This window comes from Scyliorhinus torazame, chromosome 11 (assembly GCF_047496885.1).
Source record: "Scyliorhinus torazame isolate Kashiwa2021f chromosome 11, sScyTor2.1, whole genome shotgun sequence".
In the NCBI taxonomy this organism is placed as follows: Eukaryota; Metazoa; Chordata; class Chondrichthyes; order Carcharhiniformes; family Scyliorhinidae; genus Scyliorhinus; species Scyliorhinus torazame.
The window spans coordinates 238,803,670-238,821,087 of NC_092717.1; the positions used below are offsets into that span (position 1 = coordinate 238,803,670).

The following is a 17,418-nucleotide window of genomic DNA, read 5'->3' on the forward strand; positions in this document are numbered from 1 at the left end:
CCTCCGACCGCCCGGTCCCTCTGCTGCTCCTACCTCCACCTGCTGTACCGGGACGGCTGTGTTGTGCGCACCAGTGAGTGTACCAGACGCCTCATCACTAAAGTGCCCAACCGTGGTGAGTGTTTCTGCGATGGTGGAGGGTGTTGGTGACAGCAGTGGCGTTGTGTCGTGCTCTTCGTCCCACTCTGAGTCCATGGCACTTTGGGGTGGGGGTTCGTCTCCACCCATCCACTCTGAGTCACTGTCCGGTATTTCATCTTCCCGGGTAGTGCTGTCCCGGGTAGTGCTGTCCCGGGTAGTGCTGTCCCGGGTAGTGCTGTCCCGGGTAGTGCTGTCCCGGGTAGTGCTGTCCCGGGTAGTGCTGTCCCGGGTAGTGCTGTCCCGGGTAGTGCTGTCCCGGGTAGTGCTGTCCCGGGTAGTGCTGTCCCGGGTAGTGCTGTCCCGGGTAGTGCTGTCCCGGGTAGTGCTGTCCCGGGTAGTGCTGTCCCGGGTAGTGCTGTCCCGGGTAGTGCTGTCCCGGGTAGTGCTGTCCCGGGTAGTGCTGTCCCGGGTAGTGCTGTCCCGGGTAGTGCTGTCCCGGGTAGTGCTGTCCCGGGTAGTGCTGTCCCGGGTAGTGCTGTCCCGGGTAGTGCTGTCCCGGGTAGTGCTGTCCCGGGTAGTGCTGTCCCGGGTAGTGCTGTCCCGGGTAGTGCTGTCCCGGGTAGTGCTGTCCCGGGTAGTGCTGTCCCGGGTAGGGGTGTCCCGGGTAGGGGTGTCCCGGGTAGGGGTGTCCCGGGTAGGGGTGTCCCGGGTAGGGGTGTCCCGGGTAGGGGTGTCCCGGGTAGTGGTGTCCCGGGTAGTGGTGTCCTGGCTCGGATGTGACGGGGGCCTGTGGCTGCCCCCCTCATCGCTGGGTGGTCGCTCCCGCACGTGACGGGGGTGTCGTCTCCCTGTTGCTCCAGGTCTCTCCGACTCCCGTGGTCTCCGAGGGGCATCCTGCGGGCGTCGCATGCTGGAGGGTTCGGGTCTCTCCGTCTCCCGTGGTCTCCGAGGGACATCCTGCGGGCGTCGCATGCTGGAGGGTTCGGGTCTCTCCGTCTCCCGTGGTCTCCGAGGGGCATCCTGCGGGCGTCGCATGCTGGAGGGTTCGGGTCTCTCCGTCTCCCGTGGTCTCCGAGGGGCATCCTGCGGGCGTCGCATGCTGGAGGGTGCGGGTCTCTCCGTCTCCCGTGGTCTCCGAGGGGCATTCTGCGGGCGGTCTGCATCTGCGGGGATGGGTGCCTGGACGTTTGGTCCTGCGATACACAATGAAGCATGCATGGTTAGACATCAGGCAGTGATCAGGTGATACGGGAGAGGGGGATATAGGGGAGGGGGGATATGGGGACGGGCTGTTGGTGGCTCACTTGCTCGTGGGGCCCCGACCTCTGCATCAGCAACCTCCCGGTCCTCAGGTCCGCCAGCCAGTTCCAGGGCCCTTTCCTCGTGTACGGTCAGTGGCCTCTCATCAGCGGGCCCTCCTCCAGTCCTCACATGCTCCCTATTGTTGTGTGCGCGCTTCTCCTGGGGGGGGGGGGGGGGTGGCAGGGGTAAAAGGCAACAGTGTTAGGCAGGTATATGAATGCACGCCATCGGTTGCGCGTGCATTGCAGAGGTTAAGGTTAGGGCTGGATTCACTTGGGGATATGGGGGATATGGGGGAGGGGGGGGATATGGGGGAGGGGGGATATGGGGGAGGGGGGATATGGGGGAGGGGGTATTATGGGGGATATGGTGGAGGGGGGATATGGGGGAGGGGGGATATGGGGGAGGGGGGATATAAGGGAGGGGGGATATGGGGAGGGGGGATATAGGGAATATGGGGCAGGGGGGATATGGGGGAGGGGGGGAATATGGGGGATATGGGGGAGGGGGGAATATGGGGGAGGGGGGAATATGGGGGAGGGGGGATATGGGGGAGGGGGGATATGGGGGAGGGGGGGATATGGGGAGGGGGGATATGGGGGATATGGGGGAGGGGGGATATGGGGGAGGGGGTATTATGGGGGATATGGTGGAGGGGGAATATGGGGGAGGGGGATATATGGGAGGGGGGATATGGGGAGGGGGGATATAGGGAATATGGGGCAGGGGGGATATGGGGGAGGGGGGAATATGGGGGAGGGGGGAATATGGGGGAGGGGGGAATATGGGGGAGGGGGGATATGGGGGAGGGGGGAATATGGGGGAGGGGGGAATATGGGGGATATGGGGGAGGGGGGATATGGGGGAGGGGGGGATATGGGGAGGGGGGAATATGGGGAATATGGGGAGGGGGGGATATGGGGGAGGGGGGGATATGGGGGAGGGGGGGATATGGGGGAGGTTGATATGGGGGAGGGGGGGATTTGGGGGAGAGGGGATATGGGGGGTATGGGGGACGCTCACCCTGCCTGCTCTGACGAGGTCGTTCACCTTCTTGTGGCACTGGGTGCCTGTCCGTGGTGTTAGGGCCACAGCGGTGACGGCCTCTGCCACCTCCCTCCACAGACGCCGGCTGTGGCGTGGGGCAACTCTGCGGCCGTGCCCGGGATACAGGGCGTCCCTCCTCTGCTCCACCGCATCCAGGAGCGCCTCCACATCGCGTGACTCGAACCTCGGGGCTGAGCGACGGCCAGCCATCAAGTCGGGTGTTGCGGTCGGCTGTTCCGGTCGGGTGGGGGGGAGCTGCGCGGCCTTATGAGCCGTCACGCCGTGCAGCGCGTATGACGCTGCACGGCGTGAACCACTGCGCAAGCGCGGATCCCGTTACGTCGCTGCTAGCCCATTTCGGGCCGCAGACTATCGGCCCATTTTTATGACGTGACGCAAGTGGGATTTGCGCCGTTTTTTGCGCCGATCGGCGGAGTTTCCGCCGATAACGGAGAATTTCGCCCATGGTCTCTTTTATCTTGTTAAATAGCCTTTTGTATGGTACCTTATCGAACACTTTTTGGGCATCCAAGGATATTACATCTACTTGTTCCCCTTCATCTATCCTGCTCGTAAATTCTAATAAATGTGTCAGGCACGATTTCCTCTTCATGAATCCATGCCAACTGCTTGATTCTCTGCATTTCTAAATGCTCTGCTATTACATCCTTTATAATGGACTCAACATTTTCCCAATCTCTGAAGTCAAGCTAACTAGTTACTTGTATTTTGTCTCCCTCCCTTTTTGAATAAAGATGTTACATTGGCAATTTTCCAATCCTCTGGCACTTTTTCAGAATTTAAGGATTAAAAATTTTTTTTACAGTACCCAATTCCTTTTTTCCAATTAAAAGGCAATTTCGTATGGCCAATTCACTTACCCTGCACATCATTTTGGGTTGTGGGGGTGAGACCAATGCAGACACTGGGAGAATGTGCAAACTACACATGGACAGTGACCCAGGGCCAGGATCTATCCCGGGTCCTCGGCGTTGTGATGCAGCAGTGCTAACCACTGTGCTGCCCCGGATTTAAGGATTCTTGGAAGATTACTACCAGTGCATCCACTATCTCTGTAGCTACGTCCTTTAATATCCTGGGATGCAACCTATCAGGCCCAGGGAACATATCGGCCTTTAGCCCTGTTAGTTTCCTTAATGCTTCTTTCCTGGTGTGATTGTATTTATTTCCTCCTTTTTTTCCATCTGCCCATTGATTATTTAGTATTTTTGGAATGTTATTAGTGTCTTCCACTGAAGACTGATACAACGTACTTGTTTAACTCCTCTGCCATTTCCTTGTTCCCCATTATTATTTCCCCAATTTCATGCCCTGAAATATATAGAAAGGAAGAGAGCCAAAGTCAACGTGGGTCCCTTGAAATGAAATAAATCGCTTATTGTCACAAGTAGGCTTCAAATGAAGTTACTGTGAAAAGCCCCTAGTCGCCACATTCCCGTAACAGCCTCCCCGAACAGGCGCCGGAATGTGGCGACTAGGGGCTTTTCACAGTAACTTCATTTGACGCCTACTTGTGACAATAAGCGATTTTCATTTCATTTCATTTCAAGAGACCCACGTTCACTTTGGCTCTCTTCCTTTCTATATATTTAAAAAAACTCTTGCTGTCTTTTTTTATATTACTTGCTAGCTTACCCTCATAGTTTATATTTTCCTCTTTTTTTGTCATCTTTTGTTGGTTTTTAAAACTTGCCCAATCCTCTCGCTTACCACTAATCTTTGCTGCATTGTATGTTTTTTTCTTTCAGTTTAAGACTATCCTTAACTTTTCGGTTAAACATAGTTGATTTATCCCCTTCCTAGAATCATTCTTCCTCACTGGGATTTTTCTTTGACGTGAGTCATGACCTATTTTCAGAAACATCTGCCATTGCTGATCAACCATCTTTCCTGTTTAGCTCCTTTCCCAGTCAACTCCAGCCAACTCTGCTCTCATTCCTTTACAATTACTGTTATTTAATTGTAACACAGTTGTTTCTGACCCAAGTTTCTCACTCTCAATGCTAAATTCCACCATGATATGGTCACTGCTTCTGAGGGGATCTTTTGCTCATAATTTAGTAAACCTGCCTCATTGCACATTACCAAATCCAAAAAAGCCAGATCCTGGTTGGATCCAAAATATTGTTCAAGAAAACTGTTCCAAATACGCTCTTGTGAATTTTTCCTCCTGGCTACCTCTGCCAATTTGAATTTACCAATCTACATAAAGATTGAAGTCACCCGTGATTAAGGTGCTGTTGTTTTTACAGGCCTTTATTATCTCCTGATTTATTCCCCGTCCTACAGTCTAGCTACTGTTTGGGGGCCTAAAGATTACTCCCACCAGTGTCGTCTTCCCCTTGTTATTTCTTATCTTCACCCAAGATACTTTCTTGCTATTGTACTTATTTACAAGCCTTGGAGAAGAGACTTGCTCCAATCTGGTCTTGGGCAGCACGGTAGCATAGTGGTTAGCACAATTGCTTCACAGCTCCAGGGTCCCAGGTTCGATTCCCGGCCTGGTCACTGTCTGTGCGGAGTCTGCATGTTCTGCCTGTGTGTGCGTGGGTTTCCTCCGGGTGCTCCGGTTTTCTCCCACAGTCCAAAGATGTGCAGGTGGATTGACCAAGCTAAATTGCCCTTAGTGCCAAAATTGTCCTTTGTGTCCAAAATTGCCCTTCGTGTTGGGTAGGGTTACTGGGTTATGGGGATAGGGTGGGTGTGGGCTTGGGTAGGGTGCTCTTTCCAAGAGCCGGTGCAGACTCGATGGGCCGAATGGCCTCCTCCTGCACTGTAAATTCTATGAAATCTATAAATTCTATGAAATCCCACACAGTGCGCTCTCCAGGAGGCCTGTAAACTTCAATCTGGGCCAATGTTTATGTTGCTGAATGTAACATCCCTGGCTATCATTGTGGATAGGATAAGCCCATGGATCTAATCTGAGAGCTGCTGATGTATAGCTGCACAATTTTAAGAGATGCAATTCAATGAAAGCTTCATGAGCATATAATGCTCCAGTAACATTAATTGTTAGGCATTGAATCAGGGCATAAGGAAAACTCTATTGACCTTAAAAGACTCTATCTGGAGTCTTTTTCTAAAGTTGGAAGAGGTATTCATGGAGCACCTCTAATGTAGTAAAACATCCTAAGGTTTGTCATAGAAGTCTAATCAAACAGAATTTGATGCTGAGCTACATAAGGAGATATTAGGACTGCCGACCAAAAAATGGATTAAAGAAGCAGAGGGAATTCTTGTATTTTGGGCCCTGCAAATGCCTTCCCTTACCCTTCTGAACTGTTTTTTGGTGTGCTGTATGACCAATCACTTTGTAAATGGATTTTATAGCCAAGCAGTGGTGGTGGATCGGACCATGTACATTTCCGGGCAGCTAGGGTTGGATCCTGCAACTGGACAGCTTGTGACTGGAGGAACAACACAGGAAGCTAAGCAGGTAATGTCTTTGCTTCATTAACAACAAATTTTTGCCTAATTAATACTGTACCTTGTGTATCGTAGAATACTGCAGCATAGAATCATAGAATTTACAGTGCAACGGAGGCCATTCGGCCCATAGTCTACTTTCGAAATGCAGTCCAGTTAGTTCCACTCGCCTGCCTTTTTCCCTATATCCCTGCAGTGTTTTTCATCTTCATGTATTTATCTGATGCCATTTTGAAGCCAAGAATGAGTTTGTATCCACCAAGCAGTGCATTCCAGATCATCAGCACTCGTCATGGAAAAGGTTTTTCATCATTGTCATTTGGAAAATCTGGATTGGATTTTGGAATGCAAATCGCTAAGGGAAAGCATAATTATGAGAGAAGATTTTATAGCATATTTTTTGGGGAGTGGAGTTTGAACAACCATCATTGGGAGGTGGGTGTTCTGAGGAGAAATCCAAAATCCACAGGCATTTACTTGGAGTTCAGAGTGGAGAGTGTATTTGACCACAGTCATCTTGTGTGCTTAAAAGGGACTTTGTGTTAATGAGACCATTGTAATTTAAGATGCAATTTGTAATAAGCCACGGGGGGAGTAAAGTAGTATTGTGTAATAATCCAACTTTTCATGTTTAATAAATTAATTTTCCTTCTTGTTAAAACTAATTAATGGTCCTGTGGCTCTGTTCCTCCACATTTTATGTTTAAAAAAAAACTAAATAAAAGTTCATGCTCTTTTGGGCCAGGATTCCATTCTGGGATCTCCTCTCCAATTAAAGCACCAACTGGGATTGTAACATTATCGAAAAAAGGATGTAGATGCTGTACATGGAGGAAGTGTAACAAAGGTTCACCAGATTGATAAAAGCAAATTACTGCGGATGCTGGAATCTGAAACCAAAGAAAAAATGCTGGAAAATCTCAGCAGGTTTGGCAGCATCCGTAGGGAGAGAAAAGAGCTAACGTTTCAAGTCCAGATGACCCTTTGTCAGAGCTTTGACAGAGAGTCATCTGGACTCAAAACGTTAACTCTGTTCTCTCTCTACAGATGCTGCCAGACCTGCTGAGATTTTCCAGCATTTTCTCTTTGGTTTCACCAGATTGATTCTTGGGATGGGAGGATTGTCGTATGAGTGACATTAGGTCCCTGAGTCCTGTATTCACTGGAATTCAGAAGAATGAAAGGGGATCTGATTGAAACATATAAAATTCTGACAGGGCTGGACAGGCTGGTTGCAGGGATGTTATTTTCCACTGGCTGGGGCTGGTCTAGAACAAGGGGGCACAGTCTCAGTGTATGGGATTGGCCACTCCGAACTGAGATGAAGAGAAATCTCTTCTCTGAGGGTAGTGAACCTGTGGAATTCGCTACCACAGAAGGCTGTGGAGGCCTTTAAGAAGGAACTGGATTTCTAGACTCTAAAGTTGTCAAGGGGTATGAGGAGAACGCGGAGTATTACGTTGAGAGTGGATCAGCCATGATCATATCAAATGGCGGAGTAGGTTTGAAGGGCAGAATGACCTACTCCTGCTATTTTCTATGTTCCTATAGATCGCAGATGCTCCTAAATGTAAGTGAGTTCTGTTGAAATGAAATGAAATCGCTTATTGCCACAAGTAGGCTTCAAATGAAGTTACTGTGAAAAGCCCCTAGTCGCCACATTCCGGCGCCTGTTCGGGGAGGCTGGTACGGGAATTGAACCGTGCTGCAGGCAGTTTAATGGAGTTTAATGCAGAAAAGTGTGAGGTGATTCATTTTGGAAGGAATAACAGGAAGGCAGAGTACTGGGCTAATGGTAAGATTCTTGGCAGTGTGGATGAGCAGAGAGATCTCGGTCCATGTACATAGGTCCCTGAAAAAGCCAGCTCCTTAGCCCTGTGCTAAACCAGCTCCTTACTAGGACACAAGTGGGTTATTCTTTGTAAACCACTGGTTTACTGTTCTGAAATCTGACATAAGCTTTCTATAGATATGTCGGGAATAAACAAATGACGAGGGTAAGAGTAGGGCCAGTCAAGGACAGTAGTGGGAAGTTGTGTTTGGAGTCCGAGGAGATAGGAGAGGTGCTAAATGAATTTGATTAGAGATAGTCAACACGGTTTTGTGAAGGGTAGGTCGTGCCTCACAAACCTTATTGCGTTCTTTGAGAAGGTGACCAAACAGGTGGATGAGGGTAAAGCAGTTGATGTGGTGTATATGGATTTCAGTAAAGCATTTGATAAGGTTCCCCACGGTAGGCTACTGCAGAAAATACAGAGGCATGGGATTCAGGGTGATTTAGCAGTTTGGATCAGAAATTGGCTAGCTGGAAGAAGACAAAGGGTGGTGGTTGATGGGAAATGTTCAGACTGGTGTCCAGTTACTAGTGGTGTACCACAAGGATCTGTTTTGGGGCCACTGCTGTTTGTCATTTTTATAAATGACATGGAGGAGGGCGTAGAAGGATGGGTGAGTAAATTTGCAGATTACACTAAAGTCGGTGGAGTTGTGGACAGTGCGGAAGGATGTTACAAGTTACAGAAGGACATAGATAAGCTGCAGCGCTGGGCTGAGAGGTGGCAAATGGAGTTTAATGCAGAAAAGTGTGAGGTGATTCATTTTACAAGGAATAACAGGAAGACAGAGTACTGGGCTAATGGTAAGATTCTTGGCAGTGTGGATGAGCAGAGAGATCTTGGTGTCCATGTACATAGATCCCTGAACGTTGCCACCCAGGTTGAGAGGGTTGTAAAGAAGGCGTACGGTGTGTTAGCTTTTATGGTAGAGGGATTGAGTTTCGGAGCCATGAGGTCATGTTGCAGCTGTACAAAACTCTGGTGCGGCCGCATTTGGAGTATTGCGTGCAGTTCTGGTCGCCGCATTATAGGAAGGATGTGGAAGCGTTGGAAAGGGTGCAGAGGAGATTTACCAGAATGTTGGCTGGTATTGAGGAAAGATCTTATGAGGAAAGGCTGAGGGACTTGAGGCTGTTTTCGTTAGAGAGAAGGTTAAGAGGTGACTTAATTGAGGCATACAAGATGATCAGAGGATTGGATAGGGTGGACAGTGAGAGCCTTTTTCCTCGGATGGTGATGTCTAGCACGAGGGGACATAGCTTTAAATTGAGGGGAGATAGATATAAGACAGATGTCAGAGGTAGGTTCTTTATTCAGAGAGTGGTAAGGGCGTGGAATGCCCTGCCTGCAACAGTAGTGGACTCGCCAACACTCAGGGCATTCAAATGGTCATTGCATAGACATATGGACGATAAGGGAATAGTGTAGATGGGCTTTAGAGTGGTTTCACAGGTCGGCGCAACATCGAGGGCCAAAGGGCCTGTACTGCGCTGTAATGTTCTATAACTAATCTGATTGAGAGAATTGGCTATTTTTCACTGGACCTACCCAGCTAGGTTTGACACAATCTGAGATTTTTGTGGTTGATCAACAGTTAAGACTTGATGACTATTGCCAATGCAGTAATGTGGGGGCACTTTATGAATCACTATGATCTATGACCTAATCTTTGAAGGTTATTTGCAGGTTTGGGCATGCAGACTGTGCTTTAATTCTGAAACATTTTCCAATCCAAGACTGTAACATAAATTAATCTTCACTTTGAAAAGCTTGTAGCTATTTAAATGATTGCAATCTAAAAAGATGTTTGAGGAAAATCTTTTTCAGGTTCCGAGTAAATTTACACAGAAAAATGACAAAAGAAATGGCTGATCATCTGAACTGATTTGTAATGTTCTCTGTGGCAGGCACTCATCAACATGGGAGAGATCCTCAAGGTTGCAAACTGTAACTACAATAATGGTATGAGGTTAAAATGTGGCGTTCCTCCTTTGTCGCACAGAGCCAGCAAGAGCGCTTTTTCAATCATAAACCAGGAAGACCAAAGTAGAGGGGGAGTAACCAAAAAATAAATGAATGATTTGTGCTTCGTAAGGAATATCACCAAATCTACTTTCAACTGGAACTGAGATGTTTAAAACAAAGCCAAATACTGTAATAGCCGTGGTACAACTGAGGAGGCTACGTGAGTGAGAGTGATGAGGTTACAAAAATGAGGTTAAACTGTGTGCAGGCACAGAGGTATATCATAGAGGTCATTGCTCTTCCCTAGGCCCCTGCTCCCAGGGCCACACGTTTTATTCCCATTGGTCAGGGTTCACGTGCTCCCACGCAATAGGCCCCAAGCGGGTAACGTGACCCGCGAACAATCATCCCTAAAGGGGGCCAAGCTACCACACTGGATGGCGGAATTTCTGATATAAAAATGGAAAACTTGCAGCACCTGTGGAGAAAGCAAAGTTAATGTTTCAGGTTGATGACCTTAAACTGCGAGCTCATTGACCTGATCTGTTAACTCGGTGCCTTTCTCTGTCAATACTCCTTAACCGGCTGACTATAGTTCTGGCATTTTCTGTTATTCAAATCTACTTAATGGAGTAATGTATTTTGTGTGGTAGTGCTGAATTTACAATCTGGCAGAGAATATTACTTAAATCGTGCTTTGGGAAGATAGATATTTTATGACATATTGACTTGGATTTAATTTTGAGCACTTACTGAGGAGTGTTTGTTTTAATTTACACTATAGTTGTAAAAACAACCGTTCTGCTGGCAGACATCAACGACTTCAACTGTGTTAACGATGTTTACAAGAAATGTGAGTATAGATCTCCATGTTTGGATAGCTTTATGGCAATGCAAGTGTAAGAACAAAATAAATAAGAGCAGGCTAAATTTCTACCTCACTCCACTTCCCCACTCGTATCGCCATATTCCTTTTAGTATCCAAAATGTAGCAATAGCAGCCTTGAATATACTCTATGTAAGCAATGACAGCCTCCCAGGGTAGAGAACCATAAAGGGTCACAACTGTGAGTGAAGAAGTTCCTCCTTCAAAGTGCTTATCTCTTATTCTGAGACTGTGACATCTAGCCCCAGATTCCCCATCTGGGGAAAACAGCCTTTTTTAAAAAAAATTCCTTCGTTTAACGTGGGTCTCGTTGGCACGGTTAACATTATTGCCCATCCCAAAATACCCTTTGAGAAGGTGATGGTGAGCTGACTTCTTGAACCGCTGCAGTCCATGTGGTGTAGGTACACCCATCGTGCTTTTAAAGAGGGAGGTCCAGGATTTTGAACCAGCAACAGTAAAGGAATAAGGATACAGTTCAAAGTTAGGAAGGTGTGGCGCTTGGAGGGAACTTGCAGGTGATGGCATTTCCATGCATCTGCTGCCCTTGTTCTTCTAGGTGGTAGAGATCATGAGTTTTGAAGGTGCTGGTGACTTGCTGCAGTGCATCATGTAGATGGTACACTGCTGCCATTGTTGATCACTGACGGAGGGAGTGAATGTTTAAGGTGGTGGATGGGGTACCCATCAAGCAGACTGCTTTGTATGGAATGGAGTTGAGTTCTTGAGTCTTGTTGGAGCGGCACCTATCCGGGCAAGTGGAGAGTATTCCATCGCATTCTTGACTTGTGCCTTGTAGATGGTGGACAGACGTTGAGGAGTCGGAAGGCGAGTTACTCAGGATATGAGCCTCTCAGCGTCTATCCTGTCAAAATCTTAAGAATTCTGTTTTAATAAACTCTCCCTTCATTCATCTAAATGGAGGCCTTGGGCTGTGAAATCCCAACAATCAGTCCAGTGAGCACTCATTGCATTCCCTCGAAAGCTAGTCTAGCTCTCATGTTTGTAAATGGATGGGTTTGGAGATTAATAACTCCTCGAATTATAATCCATGACGGCGAATGCTGAAGTGATTCTTACTATTTAACAGCGACACTTAAACACTTTCCTATTGACGATCAGAAATAGGACCCCCGTCTGACTTATTCCAGTTCATATAAAAAACATTTATTGCTTCTGACCAACGCATTGTCTTTTATTTTACTATAGAGTGGCTGAGGCGAATAGCATAGATGCATATAAGGGGAAGCTAGATGACAAAGAAAGGAACAGCAGGGTAAGAGGAGGCACTTGTAGGGCCATAAACACTTGGATAGAGTACTTGGACAGAATGACCTGTTTCTTATCTGTCAATTCTGAGTGAAGTAAACTTTTGTTTTTTTCTTCTCAGATTTCACAACTAACTTCCCAGCCAGGGCTGCCTACCAAGTTGCTGCATTGCCACGGGTAAGGTGGTTTGGTTGTTTGGTGTCTCTCATTGGCTTGTACTGGAGAACTGACCCAAAGCATTGGATCATGTGGGACGAATTAGGAAATGTTAAACGATTGGGAAGAAAAGCTGGTCGAAGACATACGAACAAGGAGCAGGGATAGGCCATTCTGGCTCTCGAGCCTTCCCCCATTTTTATAAGATCATGGTTGATCTGGTAGTAACTTCAATCTGAATTCACCTACCCCTGCTAACCTAGAACCCCGTGCTTACCAAGAATCTATCCACCTCGGTCTTAAAAATATTCAAAGACTCTGCTTCCACTGCTTTTTCTTTTTTTTAAATAACTTTTATGAAAGTTTTCACAAAATATCAGCAAACAAAATGTAAAAGGAACCCAATAGAGTTAAATACAAAACAAAAAAACCCAGTGCCCCCCTCCCCCCTATACATAAATAATAAATTAACACCCGCCGAAACACATAGCAAACATATACACCCCCTCAGATCCCCCAGTATAGACAGACAAAAATAAAATAGAACCTCTCCCCCCCCCCCCCCCCCCCCCCCCCCCCCCGGTTGCTGCTGCTGCTGACCATTGTCTACCGTTCTGCCAGAAAGTTTAAGAACGGTTGCCACCGCCTGAGAAACCCTTGCACCGATCCCCTTGAGGCAAATTTCACCCTCTCCAATTTAATAAACCCCGCCATATCGTTGATCCAGGATTCCACGCTTGGGGGGCCTCGCATCCTTCCGCTGAAGAAGAATCCTTCGCCGGGCTACTAGGGACGCAAAGCTTCCACTGCTTTTTCAAGAAGCGTTCCAAAGACTCACCACTCTCTTGAGAAAATGTTTTGCCTCACTTCCGTTTTAAATGGGTGTCAGTGACCCCTAGTTCTTGATTCTCCCACATCCGGGATCAAGTATGTTTCAATCACATCACCCCTAAAACTTCTAAATTCAAGTGGATACAAGCCAGCCTCTCCAATCTTTTCTCATAAGACAACCGTCCATTCCAGGTTTTAGTCTGGTAAACCTTCCTTTCAACGCAGTCACACCCCTCCTTAAATAAGGTGACCATACGGTATACAGTATTCCAGGTGTGGTCTCACTAGTATTCTTTATAACTGAAGCATAACCTCACTATTTTTATATTCAATTCACCTTAAATATTCAAAATCAAATAACAAATTTAATGTTTTGCCCTGTATCTCTTCAGAATATTACAAATCTACTGCAAATTCAGTCTCTGGGAACATAAATCAGGATTTCAATTTCCTGCATGGATCTAACTTTGAATCTTAAAATTTACCGTTGGGGTTTGTTTGCCTGTTTTCCCACAACCCTCGCAAGCACTTTCTTTTTTTAAAAAAAAAAGCCCTCTCAGCGACCTTCCTGTTTTCCAGTGAGTCTTTCCTTAATGTCATCCGAACCCTCCGCCCACTCAAATGTCCCCTGGTATCCCCTAGCTAACTACCGTTTCCCACCCATTTCACATGAATGGCTGGTCAGCATGTAATTGAGGTCTCGGTGTTGATAATTACTCCAGACTTTAACCTCACTCGTGCTCTCAGTGCCTCCCATCTCTTTTTAAAAAATTAATTGACAGGATGTGGACGTCGCTGGGCCAGCACTCATTGCCCATCCCTAACTGACCTTGAACTGAGTGACAGTTAAGAGTCAACCACATAGCTGTGGCTCGGTAGTCACGTAGTTGCATGTAGGCCAGACCGGGTAAGGACGGCAGATTTCCTTCCCTAAAGGACAGTAGTGATAGGTTTTTACGACAATCGACAGTGGTTTCATGGTCATCGTTAGACTTCTAATTCCAGATTTTTATTGAATTCCAATTCCACCATCTGCCAAGGTGGGATTTGAACCCGGCCCCGCAGGGCGACATGATAGCACAGTGATTAGCACTGTTGCTTCACAGCGTCAGGGTCCCAGGTTTGATTCTGGCTTGGGTCATCGTCTGCACGTTCTCCCCATGTCTGCGTAGGTTTCCTCCGGGTGCTCCGGTTTCCTCCCACAAAGTCCCGAAAGACATTCTGAATTCTCCCTCCGTGTACAGGTGCCGGAGTGTGGCGACTAGGGGCTTTTCACAGTAACTTCATTGCAGTGTTAATGTAAGTCTACTTGTGTCCGATAGTAGTAGCGGCGTTGAAAATCTGGAGACAGTTGCGCCAGCACTTTAGGCTGGGGGCGGGGTCAATGGAAGTGCCGATTCAGGGGAATCACATATTTGAGCCAGGGAAGTGGGATGGGAGTTTTCGGAGATGGGAGGAGAAGGGAGTCCGGGCACAAAAGGATTTCTTTCTAGGGGGCCGGTTTGCAGGACTGAAGGAGCTGGGGGCAAAATATGGATTGGGGCAGGGAGAAATGTTTTGGTAAATGCAGGTCTGAGATTTTGCTGAGAAGGAGATACAGAGCTTTCCAGTGGCGCTGGCCTCCACGCTGTTGGAGGAGGTTCTGACGGCAGAAGGGAGTGGTGTCGCCGATTTATGGGGCGATTCAGGGAGAAGGGAAGGCACTGCTGGAGGGGATTAAGACAAAGGGGGAGGAAGAGTTGGGAGAGAGCATGGAGGATGGGTTGCGGTGTGAGGTGCTCCGGAGGGTGGTTGCCTCAACTTCGTGCGCGAGGTTCGGGCTGATACAGCTGAAGGTGGTGTTTTGGGCGCACCTCACAAAGGCGAGGATGACCGACTCTCTGAGGGGATAGAGGATGTTTGTGAACGTTGTGGGGGGCCTCCCGCAATTCACGTTCATATGTTTTGGTCCTGTCCCAAGCTGGAGGGGTATTGGAGGGAGGTTTTCAGGGTAATTTCAAAGCACTGCAGTGTCTTCCGAGATCAAGTTGTAGAGTAAGCCTTGAATCCACAGTCACATGACTCTGAAGTGAGAATGCTAGCATTCTGCCAAGCGTATGTTCTAGTTCTCCACTTCAGTTCCTCCTCATTACCTTTCGTGTTTGATCTCCTACGCTGTACAAGTCCAACAGGAACTTCCAAGAGCACCACTTCATATGAACCAGACTTGGGAGCTGGAATAGACTATTCGGCCCTTCAAGTCTGCTCCACCATTCAGTAAGATCATGACTGATGTGGTTGCGGTATCTGCTCCATTTTTCTGTCTGCCCCCCATAACCCTTGACACCCCCTCCTCTCCCCCCCCCCCCCCCCCCCCCGCTCTGTCCAACTCAGCCTGGAATAAATTCAAAGGCCCAGCCTCCACTACCACCTGGGAAAAAGAATCCCCCCCCCCCCCCCCCCCCCCCCCCCAATGATTCTGAACCATTCGTAAAGGGCATTGGTGTGGTTTTCTTAAAATCACCCATTCGCCAAGCTTTTTGATTTCAGATTTTTTAAATTGAATTTAAATTCCTCCACCTGCCTTGGTGGGATTCGAACCCGTATACCCAGGGCATTAGCCTGGCCTCTGGATTAGTCCAATGACAATACATCTAGTCCGCTGCCTCCCCAAATACTATAATGAGGGGATTAATTTTCTTAGTTTGCCATGGCGAGATTAGAATCCATGATTGTTAGTCCAGTAAAATAACCACGTGGCTGCTGTATCTTTTGATTCTTTGCCCTTATGCGCAATAAGAAAACAAGAAATTGAAAAGTGTGCCGTTTGTTTTGCTCAATTAATTAACCGTTCAGTTACCAAGATATATCTACTTGAAGGGAGTCCACACCAGGGACCATTTACACAAGATGGTCACAAGTTAATCCAATATGATTGTGATGAACTTCTTTACCCAGAACGTGGTGAGAATGTGGAACGTGCTGTCACATTTTAAGTTAATTTCTCCACAGGATATGGACATCGCTGATTAGACCAGCATTCATCCCATCCCTAATTGCCCTTGGGAAGGCGGTGCTGAGCTGCCACCTTGAACCGCTGCAATGCCTGTGGTGTAGGTGCACCCACCGTGCTGTTAGGGAAGGAGTTCAAGGATCTTAACCCTTGGTGAGGGAATAATTTAATTCCAAGTCCGGATGGTTTGAGGGGAACTTGCTGGTGATGGTGTCCCTGTGCATCTACTGCCCTTGTCCTTCAAAATGATAGAGGTCATGGGTTTGGAGGGTGCTCCAGATGAGCCTTGGTGAGTGTACATTGAGTGGTTGAGGTGAATAGCATAGATACATTTAATGTGAAGCTAGGTAAGCTCATGAGAAAGGAATAGGTGACTGATCAGGTGAGATGAAGTAAGCTGGGAAGAGCTCGTACAGAGTATAAATTCTAGCATGGAACATTTGGGTGGAATGGCCTGATTTTTGTGCTGAAAATTCTGTGTATCCAGAAGCATTGTGATCCCATAAGAATGTAATGGGCTGCGTTATAGAGCCCATGTCACTGATACATGTTTGTCTGTCAAATATTTGCCTAATTTTGTGATATTTTCCCCCCCTCCTGTGCAGGGAGGCCGAGTGGAGATTGAAGCTGTGGCTGTATTGGGACCTATTGTGGAAGGGGCCCTGGAACAAAAATTATAAATTGGAGACTAATACAGCAGCTACAAGAAATCACTGCACTACAATTTAAGTTTTTGTCTTGTATGGATCAATAATTTAAATAACACAACTTTAAAAATTTAACTGTGATTGTTCTTTTTTTAAAACCTCTAATTGTCTTTAACAAGAACCATTATTTTTTCAGTAGCCAATTGTGCTTTATATCCAATGATCAAAGTTATGTGAAATGCATATCATGTGAAATGAAGCGACTGGACTTATTTGTTTATTGATGTTTTGCTCCTTAGTTTTTCTCAAAAATCTAGGCTGGGAAATACTGAGCGAACTGCTGAAATGTATTTCAAGCAAGCTGCTAAACCAAGGTCCTGCCTGCCAATTTAGATAGAGATACAATTCCCATTTGGCAGTACTCGAAGAGGTGCACTGGTCTGCCTGTACACCCCACTCATCCATCCACCACTGCCAGAAACAGATTAGTGGCCAATTCATTTGATGCTTCTCTGATCTATTGAATTTTAATTGACATTATTTGAGAAATTGTTTTTTGCTTTAAAGTGCTATAAAACATTCTGAAGAGCGACGAGACACTTTAGGCGACCCATCACTGCCAAACTTGCACAAGTATCAGCTTGTGATGCTGCGAGAGCTCCACCAATTTAAATATTCCTGCATTCCCTGGACAGACTGGAGGCTGGAGAGGGAATATTATTGGCACAGGGTAGAATATCTGGCTGAGCAGCAGACTTGCTGCCATACTTCAAAGGAACTGGGGTCACAACTGTAGAAAATGGATGCTCAGTCATTGAATTTATTCAAGACAAAGACAGATTTTCAGACACCAAAGGAATCAAAGGATGTGAGGATCAGGCAGGAGAGATTTGAGTTAGAAGATTAACCGTGATTTTATTGTATGGCGCAAGAAAGCTCGAGGGGATGGTATAGCAA

At 47.1% G+C, this 17,418-nt stretch overlaps 1 protein-coding gene across 2 annotated transcripts in view; it reads left to right on the plus strand.

The window, feature by feature from the left end:
- The window catches only part of rida (reactive intermediate imine deaminase A), a 29,261-nt gene extending 12,665 nt beyond the window's left edge, over positions 1-16,596 (plus strand). For both annotated transcript variants that reach the window (XM_072468467.1, XM_072468466.1), the window contains exons 2-6: positions 5,785-5,890; positions 9,623-9,677; positions 10,465-10,533; positions 11,957-12,012; positions 16,420-16,596. In XM_072468467.1, coding sequence (XP_072324568.1) covers positions 5,785-5,890; positions 9,623-9,677; positions 10,465-10,533; positions 11,957-12,012; positions 16,420-16,494 — 361 coding nt within the window. In that variant the 3' untranslated portion in view covers positions 16,495-16,596. The remainder of the gene's footprint in view (positions 1-5,784; positions 5,891-9,622; positions 9,678-10,464; positions 10,534-11,956; positions 12,013-16,419) is intronic.
- Positions 16,597-17,418: the final 822 nt, after the last annotated feature.